Below are 20,764 nucleotides of genomic sequence, written 5' to 3'. Positions count from 1 at the left end.
CGAACGCGAGCCAAAGCTCGACCGCAGGATCGGAGAAAGATGCGAACGAGGGGAGAGGGGGGGGGGGAGAGAAAAGAGAAACCTTTCGCGCGCTTTCCACAATACGACGTTTAATATAGGACTATTCAAATTCCTTTTCGATAGAAACATATTCAGATATCTTTCACGTGGCTCACAATAAGTATACCACGAAAATAGATTTGATTTTCTTTAATGTTTCTAATAAAGCGGTAATAAAAAATTCTGAAGTCTCACTTCCACGGGTCAAATGTCCAGAGGAATTTTTTCTATTTGAATTTAATTAGGCTAGGTGTGAAATCTGGGGATTTATCGGTTATAAAGGAAAAAAGAACTGGGAAGCCTGACTCGGCGTTGTTATGGATTATATAACATATTTGAATTATATTTCTCCTCTTCTCGTTTGCAATCTTTCTTTTGCGGAATATGAATTCGTTTTCTTTTCTTTTGCTCCGATTGTATAGGCATTGAAAATAAGTTGAAAAATAAAAATAAAAAAAAGGAGGCGAAGCTATTCTGCGCGTTACTTTGTATAGACGATACACACATCGTGTGTCGCGGCGCATCCGAGATAGATAGAATTTCGAAAAACCATTTTCGAATCCATTCCCCGCGACGGAAGATCGCGGGGATAGAAAAGAGTCTTGCTCGATTTTCATTAAAAGTTTCTTAGCGTTACCGGTATGTACGGGCGAGTTTTCCAACTTCGCCGGCGCCATTCGCGGAAACTCCCCTTCTATGAACGAAGCAGTAAAAAGCTTCGCTCTCGCTTTACTGTTTCGCCGAAAGCAGTTTGTACGCATTTCGATGTATGTACCTGGCTTTCATAATCGCCGCACAAATTGCATCACAAAGCGTCCGGACATTATTCCTGAATATTCGCGAAGTTGGAATGTAATCGTGACTACAGATAAAATTCTCTCTCTCTCTCTCTCTCTCTCTCTTTCTCGATTAATAGGTATTCGCGAAATTGAGAATTTAAAGCGTTAAAATTCTCCATCGAGGATATCTATTGAATGCTGTCCAGATCATCAACGCTGAAAAGAAGCATTGATATGCCTATCTGGAAGGTATTATCGCTTGAATAATGAAAATAAAATAAACAACACGAAATAAGAGATTAAAATTATATCCAAGAGTACCTATTGGGGGCTGCACCGTCTAGGCCATTAATTCAGACTAGAAAGGGGTAACGACGACGTCTATCCGAAGGATACCGCTCGCAGGTCCACGATCTTTGAGATTGAAATCCATGCAAATGGGGCGGTCCACGTTTCACGTTGAACTATTTTCTAGGGTTAAAGAGGAAGAGAGAAAGAGAGGAAGAGAGAAAGGGAGGGAGGGAGAGAGAGGGAGAGAGAGAAAGAGAGAGAAAGAGAGAGAAAGAAAGAAAAATAAATAAATAAAATGATGAAGTCCGACAGAGCAGTAAAATATCGCTAGGACGGTGGTCGCCAAATGACGCAATTCGTTAAAGAGTATCATAATGCCTTGGGGATCAATCGTCACAAAAATAGAGCAAAGGTCAAAAAGAAGAAAAGTCAAACGGTCGTCAGATGGATCCTTGAATCCACGAAAAGCGTGTTGTCCTTTCATGAAAAATCAAATCCGTATTATAGTCATTAGTGTCACTGACGATAATCAAGATAACGTTTTATTATATGTATTAATTGTATTAAAGGAATAACGAAGTGTTATCATGAAAGGATATCGGACTTTTATTTGATGGCTATTAATAGTCTCAGGAATCGTATGGACATTTAAAAAATATCTCCGTCGTTTCTTCGAAATTTTTATTACATTGGTAGCAATAAGGTAAATCTTTTTTTCGTTGTAATTGAGAGCGGTAATTTATGTAATTTTGCTTTCTTTCCGTAATATCTATTATAATAAAATATAAAGAAACCTGGATCTGACATGCATCGCTTATAGCGCAAGTTTTTTAAATATCTAACGAAGGATCAATAAAATCGCGTTTATTTTCATCTCGTGTTTGTATCTTTATTTCAAATATAATGTCCATTAATTGTATTATTTACAAGAAACAGATATAAATAAATAATAACGTGAGAAAATAGTCTTACAAAGCTAACTTTACATTCCAAGAAAAAATATAGAGGTATACGTGATACGTAAACTATAAAAAAAACTATAAAAGATTAAAGATCCTTCGCGAATAAAATTAAAATAGCAAAAATCAAACAATAATAGCTATAACGCCTAATTATGCACGATCCTTCTTATTTTATCTCACAGCTAATTGCATTCTCGCCTCGGTTACTTGGCGTTACATATATTTCGGACAATAATACGAAACCACCGCAAGGTATTCTCGATTCAATAAAACGTGTCACATACGAGCAAATAATTGCGTAATAATGCTCATTGTTCAAAAAGAGATAGCGGTAAAACCGTCGCACATATATACAATATACATGTCCGTATAACGCGCATTGTTCGCCGTTTGTACGCATACTTGGGCCGGAGCATACGAAAGTTGTTGTAATACCACTTTGCCATTCACTCCCGCGCACCGGCTGTTTAACTTTCATCAGTGGCCTGATACCTTTGTAGTATATCATCTGCAAGTATTAGCATCAAATTGAATCCACGTCGATGTCTGGGACCCGCAGAAACTACGCGTGCTTGGTCTCAACCGCTGTGCTGTGTGTGCGCGTGATATACCGAATCGCGCCCGCGGAACATTTCCGCGCGCGCGTCCTGGTTCCCGCCCGCGAGCGATTTTTTTCCCTTCCCCCCGTTCCATATTCATCGATCGTCGACTCTCGACTCGCGAAAACGTTCTTTCTCTTCTCGTCGATCACGCTTCCTTTTTCTCGCTTTTTCGTCGATTTTCAACCGACGCGACTGCCGTACGCGACGATGCGGCGACGGCGACGACGACGGCGATGTAATGTCCTTAACATCGATTTCTCTCTCTCTCGCGGCGAACACTAAAATAACTGACGTAGCTTCTCGCACACGGCACTACACACAGGACCTATATCCTCCCGCACGTCCCGCAGCATATTCCCGTTGTCTCATTTTGAATTTTCGTCGCTCGATATGCCGGAAAAGATCGACGTCAATAGGCACTCGCTCACGTACCTTTCACGTTTTTCCGCGCGCATATTCATTTCTCTATACCTCTTTTCCTTTTGCGAACGTTTCCGTCACCGGCGAATATGGGTCTTCCTCTCATTACTCGTTCCAAGTGACACATGCTTTACGCTGTCAAAGTTGAAGGACTTCGGCGATAACGGCATTCTCGCAGGGGGATAAAATAAGGCGAGATAAGATCATTTCTAACGAAAAAATCGTTTACCCCTTGGCTGGGTCTTTCAATGGCGCGTCCACCTTTCGATAGACGAGCGAGCATGGCAGGGTGGGCTTTGTCCTTTGTCGGGAAAAGGACGAGTTCCCTGAGTGAAACTAAACGTCAGTGTGACGCGACATTGCGATTCGTGACGGCGCCGCGCGTAAAACTTCGAGACTGAATTACGTCGCGGCTCATTTAGCTTTCTCGGTGCACCTATTGTCGTGGCACCGAACGGCCAGCCAGCCGACCGACCGACCGACCGACCGACCGATGACGCGAACTTCGTCAATTGGAATATTTAAAGCCCCAGTGCACGAAGAGAAAGAAGGACAGAGAGAGAGAGAGAGAGAAAGGGGCGAGCATTAACTACCAACCGAGCTCGAAAGTAATTTTGAGGCTTCCCTTGCAATATGCACGAGGGGATACGGTCGTCTCTGTGCCTCTCGCGCGCTTTTGTACACTCGGCCCTCGGCTATTCATGAGTAGCCCTCGGTTCCCGAGTAATCGTCCTATAACGAACGACGTCCTTTCCTCCCCCGAAAGACTTATAAGAGGGGATATTGACATTCCGGCGAAAATCGATCGCCGTCCACTGATAAATCCCGACCCGCTGATATTTCGCCTCTTGTGACGCCCATCCTAATTTCGTGGCACTTCGCGAGCTTCGCGTGACGCGACCGAAATTCGGAATTAGACGATCGTATTTAACGATGAGAGAGAGAGAGACCACGGTGGGAATACACGCCTTGTTGTACGACAAGGAAATTAACGTCAGTTATTTCGGCCGAATTCGATCAGCGTCAGTTTCACGTTTAATTTGGAGGTTTGTTTATATATCATTTATGTGTGTCGTCCTACTATCGCGGTCGAACAGAAAATTGTCAACCGCGTTGAAGAACTTATATATTTACGAGTTTGATATTAGAGGAATTTAGTACTCGTCATTTTCGACGGTAACTCTGACATAAAACCATATATGATATCACATACTGTCTTGTTTTTTTTTTTTTTTTCCAGAAAATTATAATGAGGAGAGGAGAATCTCAAATAAGAGTGTCGAATAGGATATGTTTCGCGTTAGAACAACCGAGATACTTTAAATTTCATATTTGCCGAGGTTCATTAATTTGGTATCTTAAGCTGCTCAGGACGCTAAGTCAATATTATGTCATATAGCAAATTTGCTTTTAACAGTCTACGACGGCGTACGACGACTGAATTAAGTAGGTTCCATTGAACGCGGAAAATCAGAGAGAAAACCAAGTACATCGGGCGCAGGTGAGGGAAAAAAAATAAAAGGCTGCAGGGGAAGATCAAGGCGCGTGCACGGCTTAACTCCGCGGACCGCGGTGCTTTACGATCGCGGCTATAAAGTTCCCCGCTAATTCCCGCCTTGCAAACTTTTTCTCAGGAGGGTACGAAGACAGACAAAAATATCGTCGTGAAAGTTCCTTTGATAAGCGCATCTCGAAGGAGGCGCCGTAGCTCGCTGAAGTACGCTGAAGGGCAGTTAATCCCGGGCGAGGTGAGATTTTGACGGATAAAACCGGCGGCTTCCGCGGAGTCCTAGGAACGGAGCAATGACCAGCGAAATGCGAGCCAGCGCAGCTTTTGGATCTTCGTTTTCGAGAGGAATATCCGTGTGTATGTTTTAAACTGTTTAAGCAAAGAACCGTAACCATCCCTAAGCCGTAGTCGTCTATGCGATAATTCTTGCGATTTAGCAACGGCACCCGGCAGTGTTTCCCGTACCTAGATGATTTCAAAATAATCTGAGATGAAGATAAGATAAAAATCCGTAAATTCATCTTAGATGAGATAAAGATGATTTTGTTTTTAATTAAGCTAGATAAAAGATGAAATGATTATCGTGATTTATCTAGATAATTTTTTACATAATTTTGTGTTTATGAGACTATCCATAAAAATTTCTGAAAAGAATTACGCAAATTGTAAAAGGGATATTAAAACAGTGCTCACAATTTTAAGTTTTTATTTCTTAAAAATAAAAGTTTTTCGAATAATATTTTGTCTGATAAGCGATTTCGATGGGATACTTATTTGCTATGCTGAACTGAAAAGGTCGACTGGCACCGACGATGGCAGGGATATATTATATTTGAAGAAAAATATTTTTATATTTGGAGAAAATTTATAAGAGATTGGAGTTTCTTCGATTTAAATTCCAAATACGAAAGTGCTTCGATGTTACCACTAATAAATGTTTGCTTATTATTCTCTTTTTTCAATATTGCGACAGAAATATCTTCCTCTCCGCTACTACTTGATCTGTTTTCGAGTGTAATGATATTCTTGCAGTATAAATAGTCTACTTCTTTCAAAAATAGGTCTTTACAACTTATACATATAACGTTCTGGAATCCAATTTAATTTAACGGTGATACAGAAATAGCAGAAAGAATGAAAATCCTGTACTATCTTATATAACTTTTAAATAAAATGACATGATTTTTTATCTAAGATGAAGATGAATAGATTTAATTTTTTTTATCTAAATATGATAAAAATTATTTTATTTCATTATTTGGATGTGATCATCTAGATAATTTTATAGATATCGGCAAACAACCGACGGCATGATTATACTGACATCACGATATATTGTTCCTAGCACGTTTATTGTACAAATTATCAGATTGATCCTAGAAAAAATATTGTCGTCCCGTAAGATGATAATCAAATTCAAGAGGTATTTCGAATTGATCTATAAAGCGAGAGAGGATAAGTTGGTGTCGCGAATAAAGTTTGCGGTAAGCACACACGGCTCGAGCCGCGAAGTGACAAGACGAACTCTTAAATCCGAAATTTTTGATGCAGCTGAAAACTCGGCGAACATTCGGTGAGATCGTGAGCTCAGGCGATCGTTTTCCGTCTCGCGGAAAAACGATCCGCTAGTCTCTCTCTCTCTCCCTCTCTGTCTCTCTAAAGACACTCGACATAATTTCGCTTCGCCTCGAATGTTTTCATAAGCGAGGCAAACGTCGGAGCAATGTTTAAATAAAAATTTCGTAGTTCTCTCGACTCCGCGCTTTTACCGATATCTTTGTCGAATATCGGATCGCGGCATGGAAAATAAGGAGATCGATGTGACAGTGCCCGATGTATTTTTCAATGGATCTATAATTCATTCGTTTTTTTGCACAATAATCGAGAATTTGTACAATATAGTCGAGAATTTTTAAATACGGGGTTATCGTTGAATATTAGAATATATTTCGCTTAAAATAAATGAAAAATATACTTAAATTAAAAGATTTTACTTAAAATAAATCCGATATAAAATTACGGACATATACGAAGATGGTATTTTCAGTGGATTTAGAGTAGATCTGCCTCAACAGAAATTTAATTCGGGGCATAATCGCGCGCAAAGATATATTCAACGGTTGGCAGTTTTATCAGATCTAAGCTTTTGTCGGGAGAGGGAGAGGAGCCGCCGATTTGCGCTTCCCGCAGACAAAATCCTTTCTTTTTTACGCTTCTTTTTTTCCATTTCGACAATTTTGACGGACAGGCTTGAAATCCGATCTCATCACATAATACCCAAAAGCGCTCGCGCAATAATGGAGCCATCGTGTTATTCGGCCGGCGCGGCGGTGGAGGTATACGCGGAGTTTCAAATCGAAACGGTCGAGGGAAGGAGAACGGCGGCCCGGAGGGCGGGGGGGAGGGGCCGCAGGCAGGGTGACATCCCCCGGGATTGAGAAATCCGTTTCTGGGCAAACTGTCTTGCGAGTAGTTCGCCGGATAGTTTCGGATCCAGATTCCCGGGAGTTAAGCCAAACCGCCTTCTCAAGCGAGACGACGCGAGGATCGTCGCCCCCCCCCCTCTCCCCCCCCTCACGATCCTTCTCTCTCCCTCTTTGATAGCACGACAGTGCGGTCCCGATGGCTGAAATGAGATCCGTTTGCTACTCCTAGTTACGGGAATAACGCACCGAGGCCGGATTTATGACGGCCGGGGTCAAATAAATCGCGGATTATACGAGTTGACGAGCACTTTGAGAAGCTTTCCGCGTCCCTCCGGCTGCCCTCTCCCGCCCCGGCGACTTCTCGGAATTTATCGCCATTTAACCCATTTAACCCTTCCCGGGGACAGTCTATCCGTTATGCGAAATATTTGCATCTTTCGCGAGGTATATTCTTACAAAATCGCAGACGACTGGAATTTCTTTCGGCCTTTTTGGATGAATCTTTCATTTGCGTGGTACTCCTTTATTTGAAATGAGAAATGAGCACCGACCGACTTACTAATTAAAGAACTTGTAGATTGTATGTATATTACTAAACTGACGGACTTGTAGTTTAAACCATTTTTTATTACTTTTCAAACTTTGAAGACTAAACAAATCCACGTAAAAGGGTCTCTTGGAACAAAAAAAAATAGAATATTTAATTACATTTGCTTCTTGATAATTCGAGATAAGAAAAACAAGATCGAGGAATTTCAAGTAAACAACAATAATCGTTTGGAAAAACTCGCGGACTTAACACCAGCGCCAAACGCATATTCGAAAATTGAATACCCGTGCGTCCGAGAGCGAGCCGCAACGCGACGCTGAATATAAACGAATATAAAGGATCCAGTTTCGCGCTAATATTCCATTTTGCCAAACGTTTTTCGCCGTGGGAACAGTTTCGAAGATCGAGTCGCGAGCGCGGGCAGAACTACTTATCCTACTCTAATAGGACGCCGGCGCCGTCCGCGTTATCGCCAAGATGAGGATACAGGAGCTGCAACCGCGCGCTCTCTCCCTCCCTCTCTTTCTCTCTCTCTCTCTCTGTCTCCTTTTCTTCCCACGAGGTCGAATTACCCTCCTGTCCACCGACAAACCCCGCTGGAAAACTTGGCATAGTCCGGGCGCCACTATCTATTCAATTTTCGCCAAGTTGGCGGAGTCGTTGCCAGGAAAGCCGACCGACCGACCAACCGGACGGTTTTGTCTTTTCTCGCCTCCCTCGCGAAAGAAAGATGATGGAAGTCGCTTACGGAAAGAGGGGTGGAAAGGAAAAAAAAAGGAGAGAGAGAAAGAGAAAGATGCGTGTTTCTCGCGCGAGAACCGACTTCCTGGAGTTACTTATGGCGCGAGATAACGGGAAAACGCATTTCTGCCCGCCAGGATGATTTTTCATTTCGCCCCTTGGCACGGCATTAACGTTTACGTTTAAAGCGCGTTCCGTATTGATCCATTATCTCCGATGCAGATTGTATTTTTGTATCTCGGTATACGATGGATACTAATTGATTATCCGTATATAATACCTTCGAATCAATCTGCGTTAAATATAATAGAGAGCGATATCTACGTCAAGGCATTTAATACGCGAGCAAATGAAAATATTAGCAAGCTCCCTGTAGCTAAGAAAGTATCCTGAATCAATTCGTATCAGATACGTTGGTGTGAATAAAACAGGAGGAATAACATCGCTGTCCGTTTTCTTATATTTCTGATAATGATTTATTCTTAAATAAATTGTACGGCGCCAGTTTGTAGACAGATTTGCAATTGTACTCTAATTGTAATCTAAGACGGGATCGATAAGTCTTACGACGCACCGGGAAAAGGATCTACTCTGTTCTTGCGTAGAAGAAATTTGATTTTTCTATCCATGTCCTCGTTGTAGATCGACTTGCACGTCTCGAAGTTGATCCTACGTCTGACCTGAGTCGGCTTCTCGTAGTACCTCGTGCGCCTGTACTGGCCGAAGATGTCTTCCTTGGACAGTATGCGATTTAATATGCGACAAGCCTTCTCCACGTCGTTGTTTTGAACGAAGATCGTGCGGCTGGCGAATTGAAGATGCCGTGCAAGACCCATCTGGAAAATGACGCGAGGAACAACTGCATTCTTTCTGCACCGAACGTTTTACAGTTAGAATTCATTGTCTTTAGATCCGTGGAGAATATAGCTAGACACAATAAATGTTCCAAAAATGTATCTACCAAAATTAATATAATGCTAGAAGCAACGTTAGAATTTATCTCGTTAGATATGATTTACTAGTTCAAGATAATTGACAAATATTTACTGCACGTAGCTCCGATTTTAGGTTAGGTTAGAAACTGCCGATCGATCCCCGCGCTGTCTTCGCTTGTCTGCGATAACTAGAAGCACTTTTCGCGGATTCACCAGAAATAACTAATTACGTTTCGCTGTAAATAATGCCGTGAGAACTTTTTATTCCACTTGTATAAATTGATACTCGTGCTCCCGAGTACGGAGTTCCGGACGGCACTTTTGACTGGAAACAGTGGGAAACAGCACGGGTAGCACCATCTAGCGGCCGATTAATCAACAACTGACGTCATGGCGCTGCCTTTTTTTTATCTGATTATCACCTGATTAATTGCCGGCCGTCTCCGGCGGGTAATCGTAGAACAATCGTATGTGCCCCAGAAATACGACGTTCAATAACGTGATAATGACAAAATAGACCACCAGGCAATGAGCGATCTACAAAATAGAGACGAGCGTTACACACGCGGAGGTCTCTGTCGAGAATCTCGTACTCTAATCATGCAACTCTAATGTATAATAATGATAATTAACAATAATTAACCCTCCGTCTGTATACATGGGTCTACGGCGTCCAAACCAAAATAACATCTCGTAACTGTAAAACTTGCAAGCCTGCCAGAGAATATTAAATAAACGATGTTTATCAAAATAACTAAAATCGTCAATTACAATGTAAACATCAGATGTTTCATGAATTTTTTCAGATTTTTTAAAATACTTTAAGGTATTAGGGAAAAATAGAGTCGAACATGTTAGACCCACGTATATACACTCTGAGGGTCCAAAAAACAACATATATAGATGGAAAGTATAGTGTGCTTTCCATTTAGTGACACAAGTAGACACAGACGTCGTTCTATTTTTCTTGGTATTAAACGAGTAACAAAGACAGAACGAGACTTGTGTCGACTTGTGTCAGTAAATGGAAAACACTCATAATGTAGAAAGTTTAAAAGCCAATAAATGAACAATCGAGAGATGTTAAATTCAAATCCAGACAGCGTGCATGTCTAAAAGATATCTTAAAAAACATCTCTGAGACATCTTTTAGACATACACGTATCTAAGAGACATTTTAAAGACGTTTTTAGACATGCTTAAAAATACATAGAGACGTTTTATTTGTGTATATTTTGTTTATGTTTCAAAACGCACGAGCTTGATTCTTTTTTATAATTTAATAACAATTTACTTCTCGGTCTTTCAGATTGTAGCCGAATCCCCATCGGCAGACGCCGAGCCAGGCACATAACGAGAGCATGAGTAGGATAAGGGCGAAGGGAGACGCGTATATATGCACGACGAACATTTGTTCATGTCACCCACGTCGTGATTCCACCTCGTGTCGTTTCCTCAGCTTCTTCGGACGGCACATATCTTCGCGAAGATCGAAGTGTCGCTCTCGCCAAGCCCGAATTCGTTTGACGAGATTTCGCTCGTCTCCATACCTACGAATCTTTTTTCCGGATCGGCCGCTTCGTGGTCGAACAAATTTCGCGAAAGGAATGTTTTATTGTTCTATATAAATCCCCGTCAGCAGGTCATCAATAATTTACGCGACATTTTCCATGCGCCCTTTGAAAATAACTGAAAATTTTGCGAAGATGATATTCGCCAAATCATATAGCCAAATGGACACTGACGTGTAAATGATTTACTTCAGACAGCGCGATAGCGATGCATATCGAAAAAACGATTACTATTTCGTTTCTGTTCTTTTTTTCCCCGATAAGCGTTTAAAGTTCCGTTATTTTCAGCGGGGCAGCGAAATTGGCGGTAATTGTTTGATCGATAGTTCGCTGTACCAGCGTACGGGGATGGTCAAAGGTGTTTCGAGTCCGAAAACGAATATTTTGATGAGAAAAGGACTTCCCTTTGGGAGAGAGTTTACCGCGGACTTAATGCCCGTTGCGAAAGATGCCTCCGAAGAAGAAGAGAGAGAGCGCGCCGAAGAAAGAGGCTGTGCAAGAGTTGGAACATTCTGAGTAAGCGAACGAACACGAATTATTCACGTGGAGACGAATCGTCCTATAAATCCAGTTATGTTTTCGTAACCTTTGACTTTTAAATTATTATAGTTATTTACAATGTAATAATTTGTAGATGGCATAGTAATTTTTAGACAAGATTAATATATTTCCAAACTTTACTGTTTTTCGGAAAAGTGGAGTGAGAATTTGGAATACCTTTCCAAAAATAAATAAGACGAAATGGAGATGTATAGGACTAAGCGATATTAGGTCTGTTTCTGTAGATCGGAGCCAGAAGTCACGGAGACAGCCGAGCCGGAGCCTCCGAAACAGGTATCCTTGCTTACTGGTGAACCCTATGGACCTCGAATTCGTCTTGTCAGCGAGAAAGCCGAGGAGGAGAGCTCGGACGACGAGCCGGAGTCCGAGAGCGAGGAAGAGGCCAGGTATCTTCAGGAAGATCACCCGGAAGTGCCTTCCGAATTCTGGCACATACAGAAGCTCATCAAGTATATGAAAGCCGGCAACCAGACCGCCACTATGGTATCCTTGTGTTTACTGAAGGATTACGATCTCACCAATAAGGTTCGTTATAAAACTTATCATTTTATATGTTAGACTGCAAGAAAAAAATATCAGGAGAGCTATTTATATAACAAGATGAATAATTCTGTGTATAGACTTATTCTTCCGCTTTACTTGTCAATTTTTTACTTCTTTAATTTGAAATAATCTGTCTGTCTCGTATCCGCATGGTTCAAACTCGTTCGTGGTGCAGATCATACAGAAAGCTATCCAAGAAATGGGCGGTCTCGAAGTTCTAGTAAATCTTCTCGAAACGAGTGACATCAAATGTCAGAACGGCTCGTTGTCGGTCCTACTGCAAATTGCGACTTCCACGGATATGAAACGATATTTAATCGACTTGGACATCACGACGCCATTGATCCAAATGCTGAAGCATCCCGCTAGAGATATCCAGGTTGTTCATTGACCCTTATTACAATAACTCCTCCGATTTTATCGGCTTTTTTGGTCTTTATGCGCGAAATGCTTAGTTTAGAATTCCATTGATTTAAGCCAATAAAACTCAACAGTTTAAAAATACTGAAATCCCAAAAATCCTGTCTTTTTAGAGCAGTTATTGTCTCTTCGTTTTATTGTACTATAATAATGTATAGTAATAATTTTTTATTCTCTCAGATTTTGGCAGCCGAAACGATGGCCATTATAGCTCGAGTCAGAAAGGCTAGAAAACAGATCAGAATTCGCGGTGGAATACCGCTAATAGTAAGTTACCTTGTTGCAATTATTCAAATAATATCCATTTCTATCAATGCAGATTAATTTTTATCTCTTTAACTTGCAATGCTTTTTATCTTTTTCTAGTTGTAAGAAAGAGATAAAAAGTTAATCTACATTGCAGTAGAAATGGACATATGACGAATGAGTCCGTCTCCAAGACTCTTGCTTCGCATACAGTATATTTAACATTTAAATATATTTTTTCTCAATGTGGCCAGCGTGACAATTTATTGACTCTCAAACTTTGATTCGGCAGCTGGATGTAATGGATGTGCCGGACGAGGTTCTCCGCCGGTCGTACGACGAATTGAGCGAGGCTAGCAAAGAACTCGTGGCCGTCGCTATAGGCTGCGCCAAGGTCTTAGATTCCTTGGGCAGTAGTCCGAAGGTCAAGGAGGAACTTCGCCAACACGGCGTCGTTCGTTTGATGTCGCGTTTCCTGAGATCGAAACACACTCAGCTGATCGTACCCACGATGGGCGTCGTACAGCAGTGCGCTGATCTGGTTTATTGAATTCTTTTCTCTATCTGTTAACAGTATTTTAATTAAGATAACATAATTATCTGTCTATGAAAATAATATTAATTGATTTGAAAAATACATAAAATTAAATTATGAAAATGGACCGTTAAAAATGATCATATAATATTACCGTATTAATAATAAAAAAATAAATTAAATATCGTGAAATTTAAATATCAGACGTCGATATTGTGAACTATTACAATTATTCAAAATCCACTATCGCATTTATTAAATAATTATAATTAGTTCGACAACTCATTTTCAAATTTTCATTACAAATGTTTTCCTATAGTTGGTGTCGTATTTGAGTCGTGCGTGTGTGCAGAATGTTTTCAGGGAGGCGTTTGAGCGAGTGGGCATCATCAACGATTTGGTGCGACATTTGAAGAACGACAACACGAAGTTGAAGGAGAACTCCGCCCTGGCCATCTTCAAGTGCGCCTCGAATCGGGAAACTCGAACGATGGTGCGTCGAGCCGGTGGCCTGGATCCACTTTGCAAACTCGTGCAGAGCGACGAGGTGCACGCCAACAAGCGTCTGCTAGCTGCTGTCACTGGCGGTATTTGGAAATGCGCCATCAGTCCGGAGAACATAATGAGGTTCAATCAGAACGACCTCGTAGCGTCGTTGGTGCCTCTGCTCGAGGAAAACGAGGACGAGCGGGTGTTGGCTAACGTCGTGGGCGCCCTTGCCGAGTGCTGTAAGGATTCCGCTAACAGGGACGTCTTGAGGACTAACGAGGGTCTACCGAAACTGGTAAAGACCGTTCAAAGTCGGAAATACACTTCTGTAGTTCTGTCTCTGGTTTTCTTCTCTCTCTGCTGCCGGATCGAACTTTGCTTCTCTTGTCGAACTCTGTATGCTTTATACATTGGGATTATAAGAGGGAATAAACACATACATATGTTGATGGTCTCAAAGATGTGACGTCATGGATAATCAATTTTTTTTATTTTTCGAATAAAAGATAATTTTTATGTATCTAAATATTTACTTAGACATGAAATAATTTAATCATATTTACGTGTTCTAATGACTTAAATACCATATCCAAGAAAGGACGAATTATATTGATATAGACAGAAGAGATTCCTCCCGGCATTTATTCGAAATAATAATAAAACCGATAGTTGTGATTCTTTTATAACAATCCTCGAGCAATTATTAGATGAATTCTCATCGTGTATGTTAATAATTTAATAACAATTATTAATTTTGTTATTGGAATATCGCTGTGCGTTGATCCATTTACGTTTAATTATCCCATTCGCGTTTATATGAGAGATAATTTCCAAATGAGGCGAAAATTGGATTGCGCATCGGAGGGTGTTTGCGAGTACTGGCTCCCGACGATTAATCGAGTTAACGTGCGCCACGCCATCCTCGCGACGATCAATGTTTCCTCGTTATCCTCTGGTATTGGCGATACCGCAGAATGAATACTTCAGAGACCTTTGCAGATTAGATTGTTGAGCGCCACGTACGAGCCATTACTGGAGAACGTGCCGTTGGTGCTGAAAGAGTGCGCCGTCGATGAGAGATGCATGGACATTATCAACGACCCGGAGCATCGGCTGGACGGCGTGCGATTAGTTTGGTCCCTGCTAAAGCACCCCAGCGATGTCATCAAGCGTAACGCCTGCCTCGCTCTGGTACCCTGCATACGGCACTCCAAGGACTCGCCGGAAATGGTGCGTGCCTTCGTGGGCGGCCTGGAGCTCACGGTCAGCCTCCTGGAGAGCAAAGACACGGAAGTGCTCAGCGCGGTCTGCGCGATGATCGCGGAGATCGCTACCGATCCTGAAAACCTGGGTATCCTGACGGATCACGGCGTCGTGAAAAAACTGGCTGCCCTCGTGGAAACTGTTGGTTCATCGCTGCTTAATATAACGATGATTTTTTTTTTTTTACTTAATTTGCACGGCTACTTCATGGAAGATATGACAATATATAATAGTTAATATACTCGCAGAATAGCATTTACACAATTTAAACTTTTTTTGGTAAATTTTTTTTGGTAAACATACGGAATAAAATATAATGCGCGCTTGTTGGCATATGCTTCTTATATGATTCCTCAAATCTTTTTTATCAAATCATTAATAATGATACTTAACAGTTTACTCCGTTTTTTCCCCCATGAAATAGCCGCATTTAAATATTTTACTGCCTATTAAATATTTTTAATCGAAACATCTGCGCGATAATGGAATGACTTCTTTTTTAAGGACGATGAGAACTTGCGCGCTAATCTGACATTGGCGATAGCCTATTGCTGCGATTGGGATCGGAACAGTTATGAATTCGGCAAACTGAACGCTGTCGCGCCGCTCGTTAATTACATGATCAGCAAGAACAAGGACGTGTTGAAGGGTGTTTGCATTGCCGTGTACCATTTGAGCAAGGAGCCCTTAAATTGCGTGACCATGCACACCTGCGGCGTTATCAAGGTACAATTAGGATCTTGCGTTTTTGCATACGTGCATAACATTAATAGTTGTTTGATATTAAAGCATAATACTCTACGAAATCTCAAAATTTTCAAAGTTCAAAAAAGAATATGTTTTATCTGAAAATTTATTTTCTCATAAAAATTTGTAAGTCATATTAATTTAGTATTATAAATGTTTATAATATTTTAATATGAACCGATAAAGATATCTTCAATAGAGATAATTTCATAAGTAGAATGTTCGATAAAAATAATAAAAGTCCAGATATCTAGAGTTACATCTTTTTCACACAATTTGATTAATTATTATCGGTTCAATATACCGAGACGATACATTACATTTTCTCTACTTTTCGAAAATCCTGATTAAATTCTGAAAATGTTGATGGAATTTTCAAACAGCACGTATTGCGTTTGGTGGGTTCGGACGATCCAGAGGTGCAGATTGCAGCTGCGTCCACTATTCGTCATATAAGGAAGCTCGCGTTGACTGCAGAGAAATTCCACTTCAACGAAATGTAATTTTTTTACATTTTTTATGAATTTGAATCCTAAAGAGCACAACAATCCTATTTAACTGAAATTGAAATGATCAATATTTAATTCCCTATTCGTAATTCTAAATATCGACAAATAATTTTGAATTTATATTTGATAAAATATGTATTTCTGAAACGAATATTCATTTTGTCATAATTTGATTTACGGGAACTTAGTATTGTGCGCTTATATGTATATACATTTATTTACGCTCTTCAGGATTAAATTATTTTAATTGTTTTGCTTTTACTATTTAATGAAGCTGCTGTATACAATCATTTGGGATTTTCACAGGAGCTCATTACAGGAAATCGATTTCCGTTTGTGAATGATGTCAGTTATCAGCGGAAAAGAAAAAAAGAGGAAAAAAAGAGGAAGAAAAGAGGAAGTGTATAAAATAAAAACATATTTATTGCAGTGCGTGTATAATGGTTTATAATTTTGGTCAATACCTCTAAATTTACATTTTTATTTAAAACCCGTAATATCATCCTCTCGGTAACAATCGGTATAACCATATGACGAATTTTAAAAGTGATGGAAAAAAGACATGGAAAAATGCCCTTAGATTTTCATAGGATCCACAAATGTAACACACCGACTTGGTCGGACAAGGTGGTTATTAACTTGTACAAGACGGTTTAATTTGAGCAATATACACATATCCTAAGCTTGTCTCTATTACTTCAAAGTCGAAGCTATTTGAGGATGTTGGTAGACTATACTATATTCTTTTATATAGAATATAAACAGAAGAAGACAATCGCATGCAAGTTACGATGCAATCTCACATATATAATGTACAAATTTAAGCTAATTGTGCGTGTCGTTTCATTGACGACTCGTGAACTAACTAGAAGGCATAATTTCTGATTTATCTCAGAACTCTCGCCTTATCGCGATATAACAATTAGATGGCAACAATGGTCATCAAAGATTTCAAATTTTTAGTTAGATTTATCGAGGTATCTTTACGTATCTGAATATATCATATATCGTTTCCAATTATCTTGGATCTTTGCTAATTTTAAGTATTTCAATCATCCTTACCAGCTTCTTATCAACAATGCCTGATAAACTTACCTAGTAAAACATACGCGGTAAAAACTGATTTCACCAACATCTTATTCATTTCAGATTAACACCGCAAATATTTTAAAATAAAAACTTGACATTTTATTATTGTATAATTGATATTGAGTAAATAATTTAGAAAAAATAAAGAATTAAATCAGGTAATTAGAAAGTTTAATGTTGGTGAAACTCTTTCCTCTAAAAGTAAAGTATTCTAACACATGTATATCATCAATGATTACGCAAATGGCAGACACACGTGGCCAGTCTATCCTATTGTACAAAAACATTCCAAATTTTCAGTTGGCTCGGAATTACTATAAACGATAAGCCGAGCTTATCTGAAAATAAAACGTTATTTCCATGCTGAAACTGTGTTTCTAACAACACTATTCCGTAATTCTGAAACCAGGTTATTATACTATAAATGATTTATTTTCAGAGGGAGACTTTTTTTTTCATTCGTGCATCCTTCGTATTCGTTATCTATTCACAATTTTGGACAACTTTGATTTTCCCTGATTCACTTGACAGTTGCTTATTGTATCTAGGATATTTAAAATTTCTATTCGTTTGGCATTTTCTTCATCTTTGTAGTCGTTAATGTAACAACGCTCAATAATATTCGGTAAAGCATAAAATCCACGCTCTCTCTCTGCTAGGAATGAGTAAAGGGAAAGACACAAATGGACTTTCTATTATGTTCAATTTACAGCTTCATTAATCTTCCTTATTGGTCAGCAATGCTCCCGCTGCAGTCTTGACTGCTACAAAAGTAATATATCTTTATATTTTTGCTTTGATTAATATTCGCAAATAAATATTTCTCTGACAGACATGTGCGTAGTATTAGGGAAGCCAGATTATTTTTTGATAAGATAATCGCCTTACCTGTATCACGTGCATTGGACAACAGTCTGTCTAATCCAGGTTGATACTGTATAAACTTTGGACGGATGACTCGGCGATATAGAATCAAGGAACCGTTGTACTCAGTTGGCGCCATCAACCATACATAGAATATACACTGCATACACAAATTCATAAATTTATCAATATTTGACCATGGCAGGGTCTATCTTTAAGACTTGTATCCATTTCTATTAATGCAGGTTAATTTTAATCCTGGTTTAACTTACTTTTTATCTTTTTCTAATTCCAAGAGTTAGAAAAGGATAAAAAGTAAGTTAACCTTGACGGAAATATTTTACTGAAAATATAATAAAAAATTTTACTGAAATATATTTTAAATTCTCTGACTCTCTCAATTAATCCCATTTCATTACTATTCCATCAATATTCAGTAAAAATTCAATTTTTAGTTAAATTTAGTTAATTTTATGATATTCTCATATTTCAAAAAATTTATTATTTTTCATTAGTATAATCCCAGATAGCACAGTGACGTCAAATGACGTATTAACTCCGTCATAATGCCGTCTCTAATGTCATTATGACGGAATTAATTGTCACTGTGCTATCTGGGATTTAACTTTCCTTATATTTCACAGTATTACAATTCATAAGGAAAATTTATTTATTTTAAAATATATGAAATATATTTTTCAATAACTTTTATTTCAATTTTCATCGATTTCACAACACTTTCAACAAAATATTTCCATCAGGGAAACCGAGATCAAAATTAATCTACATTGATAGAAATGGACATTAATGTGTCTTTAAAATTTATACCTTGAACAGCCAGTAAACCGGAAACCAGCAGACGATATATTCAGAAAAGAATTCTATTATAGTAAATACGGCAAAAACGACCCAATAGGTAAGCCATTTTGTGTCGTCCTCTTTCTTGGGGCTTTCCAACGCCTTCATAGATTGGTATGCGGGATAAACAAAACCGACTATATTACACACTAGCTGTTGTCCCAATCCAAACACCAAGTATAAAGCCAGCAGCATCAATGATCCTATCAATAGTAAATAACAAAAATAATAACAATAATAACGTAGTCTTTCTGTGAATAGAGGGGCCGATTTTGCTGTCTCTGATTAACTTGATTCTCCGATCAAACTCACTCTTCATCTCTTTCTGACTTCCCTCTTAGAAAGAGACAAAGAGTGAGTTTAATCGGAGGATCAAGTTAATCGGAGACGATGAAATCGGTCCCTACTACTAATTAAATTTAACGTACTGCTGTTTACGGAAATTTTTACGCAAATAGACAGAAAATACAGGATATTCCGGATACCGTCATGCGATTGTACGACAAAGATCAAGGTTCCAGATTTTCGGAAAGAGCTCCGAAATATTTATTCGAGAAAGAAACGTGGCGTTAACGTAAAAAATAGGGGGGAAAAAAGGTAGACACATTCGCGTTGCGTAACGCGAGCGCGCGATAACGAGTTTCGAGGAGCCGTGAGAGCGCATTAGCATAGAGGCTGAATAATTATCTAAATGCCTGCGGCCGAGCCGGCCAATCAATAAGAATGACTGGAAAATCAGCGTGTAATCGTCCGGCGACTCACCGACAAAAATGTACAGCCGATCGATGCCGGTCTTCGCCTCTGCGAAGACGAACATCTTTGTCCATGACTTGCTCTCGTCCCTCAACGTCTTCTCGAGATATTCCTTCACGGCGGTAATTCGGGCCATTTTTTTTCCTCGCGGAAACAAACTATCCTTCGACACAAGACGGAGCGCGTAGCCTTGGTTAAGCGTGTACCTGTTCGCCACTAGAGAGATATGGCCGACCAGGCCGACGTTCGATATCGACCGGTCGACACGTTCGATGCTTCTTTCTTTCTCGACCTCTCGAGATATCGCAACCAATCACCATTCAAAAATGCACGATAAATTCATTCTTCCCACAACCAGAGAGAAACCTGAGAGAGGCCATCCCGGCCTTTTTCGTGTGTTGCTGTGTTGCATTTTCCGACGCGCCGCCTGAGAAAATGCAACTCAACTACGTCGTATCGCTCGGTAACCGCACATGGTTTGCGTCCGTGCTAGGTTCGTGCCGAAGCCGAACTAGCCAGCTGGAGGGGATATTCTGGCCGCGGCGGCCGCGCTTCCATCTTGCGTATTCCAATTAATAACGAATTACGATAATTAAAATTACAAAATTAAGATTACATTCTTCAAAATTATTACGAACTTTGTATCTCATAATTTTGAAAAATATAATCGTAATTTTATAATTTTAATTTTCAGATAAATGTCAAATTTTGCAAGCAAGAAGCTATTATTTGAGCGTTGATTCAAACCTTCACATTTATGTGAAATTTATAATAATTAACGATAATTTTTAAAATGTGAAATTCTATAGATAAAGAATAAACACCGTTATTATCTATTAAGAAATCGTCTTATGTTGATTTCGTATAATATATCCGGCATTAGTATCATACAATTTCAAATTTATTACACGTTTCCTTATAATTCCTTATTACAATATAACTTTCTTATAAATAATGTTACATATGGACGGGTAAAAGCCATAGTGGTGTAAGTCAAATTTTTGAAAATATTGTCTTGTATGCATAGATGCAATTTATAT

The 20,764-nt window shown here is 39.4% G+C and overlaps 3 protein-coding genes across 4 annotated transcripts; 1 reads left to right on the top strand and 2 right to left on the bottom strand.

The window, feature by feature from the left end:
* The first annotated feature begins 2,256 nt into the window (after positions 1 to 2,256).
* LOC112463888 (armadillo repeat-containing protein gudu) lies at positions 2,257 to 16,560 on the top strand. Its single transcript, XM_025030564.1, has 13 exons — positions 2,257 to 4,160; positions 4,355 to 4,615; positions 4,749 to 4,981; positions 10,586 to 11,363; positions 11,633 to 11,933; positions 12,127 to 12,330; positions 12,552 to 12,638; positions 12,910 to 13,158; positions 13,505 to 13,936; positions 14,641 to 15,045; positions 15,409 to 15,630; positions 16,035 to 16,150; positions 16,467 to 16,560. The coding sequence occupies exons 4-13, from the start codon at positions 11,296 to 11,298 to the stop codon at positions 16,498 to 16,500; spliced, it is 2,118 nt and encodes a 705-aa protein (XP_024886332.1). The 5' UTR covers positions 2,257 to 4,160; positions 4,355 to 4,615; positions 4,749 to 4,981; positions 10,586 to 11,295; the 3' UTR covers positions 16,501 to 16,560.
* Positions 8,779 to 9,634, bottom strand: LOC112463890 (28S ribosomal protein S21, mitochondrial). Its single transcript, XM_025030567.1, has 2 exons — positions 9,389 to 9,634; positions 8,779 to 9,177 (listed from the first exon to the last, which is right to left on the bottom strand). Exon 2 carries the CDS (start codon positions 9,175 to 9,177, stop codon positions 8,905 to 8,907), a length of 273 nt encoding a protein of 90 aa, XP_024886335.1. The 5' UTR covers positions 9,389 to 9,634; the 3' UTR covers positions 8,779 to 8,904.
* Positions 16,561 to 16,565: 5 nt separating the features above from the next.
* LOC112463889 (receptor expression-enhancing protein 5-like) lies at positions 16,566 to 19,982 on the bottom strand. Of its 2 annotated transcripts, none has more exons than XM_025030566.1 (4): positions 19,734 to 19,982; positions 18,942 to 19,174; positions 18,138 to 18,273; positions 16,566 to 18,010 (listed from the first exon to the last, which is right to left on the bottom strand). In XM_025030566.1, exons 1-4 carry the CDS (start codon positions 19,858 to 19,860, stop codon positions 17,967 to 17,969), a joined length of 540 nt encoding a protein of 179 aa, XP_024886334.1. In that variant the 5' UTR covers positions 19,861 to 19,982; the 3' UTR covers positions 16,566 to 17,966. The 2 variants fall into 2 exon arrangements, with proteins under 2 accessions (XP_024886334.1, XP_024886333.1); XM_025030565.1 differs by having other exon boundaries at positions 16,566 to 18,013; positions 19,734 to 19,977.
* Positions 19,983 to 20,764: the final 782 nt, after the last annotated feature.

The sequence above is a fragment of the Temnothorax curvispinosus genome, unplaced genomic scaffold (genome assembly GCF_003070985.1).
Source record: "Temnothorax curvispinosus isolate PA1 unplaced genomic scaffold, ASM307098v1 QBEX01013732.1, whole genome shotgun sequence".
Taxonomy (NCBI): domain Eukaryota; kingdom Metazoa; phylum Arthropoda; class Insecta; order Hymenoptera; family Formicidae; genus Temnothorax; species Temnothorax curvispinosus.
The sequence above is the reverse complement of the archived record's forward strand: the minus strand, read 5'-3'. Positions and strand labels throughout refer to the sequence as shown.

Coding starts and splice junctions, on each gene's coding strand:
- LOC112463890 (XM_025030567.1), bottom strand. CDS start 9,177: ATGGGTCTTGCACGGCATCTTCAATTCGCCAGCCGCACGATCTTCGTT.
- LOC112463889 (XM_025030565.1), bottom strand. CDS start 19,860: ATGGCCCGAATTACCGCCGTGAAGGAATATCTCGAGAAGACGTTGAGG. Junction 19,175..19,733: donor TCGGCTGTACATTTTTGTCG/GTGAGTCGCCGG, acceptor TACTATTGATAG/GATCATTGATGCTGCTGGCT. Junction 18,014..18,137: donor GTCCAATGCACGTGATACAG/GTAAGGCGATTA, acceptor TTACTTTTGTAG/CAGTCAAGACTGCAGCGGGA.
- LOC112463888 (XM_025030564.1), top strand. CDS start 11,296: ATGCCTCCGAAGAAGAAGAGAGAGAGCGCGCCGAAGAAAGAGGCTGTG. Junction 11,934..12,126: donor ATTACGATCTCACCAATAAG/GTTCGTTATAAA, acceptor TTCGTGGTGCAG/ATCATACAGAAAGCTATCCA. Junction 15,046..15,408: donor TGGCTGCCCTCGTGGAAACT/GTTGGTTCATCG, acceptor TTCTTTTTTAAG/GACGATGAGAACTTGCGCGC.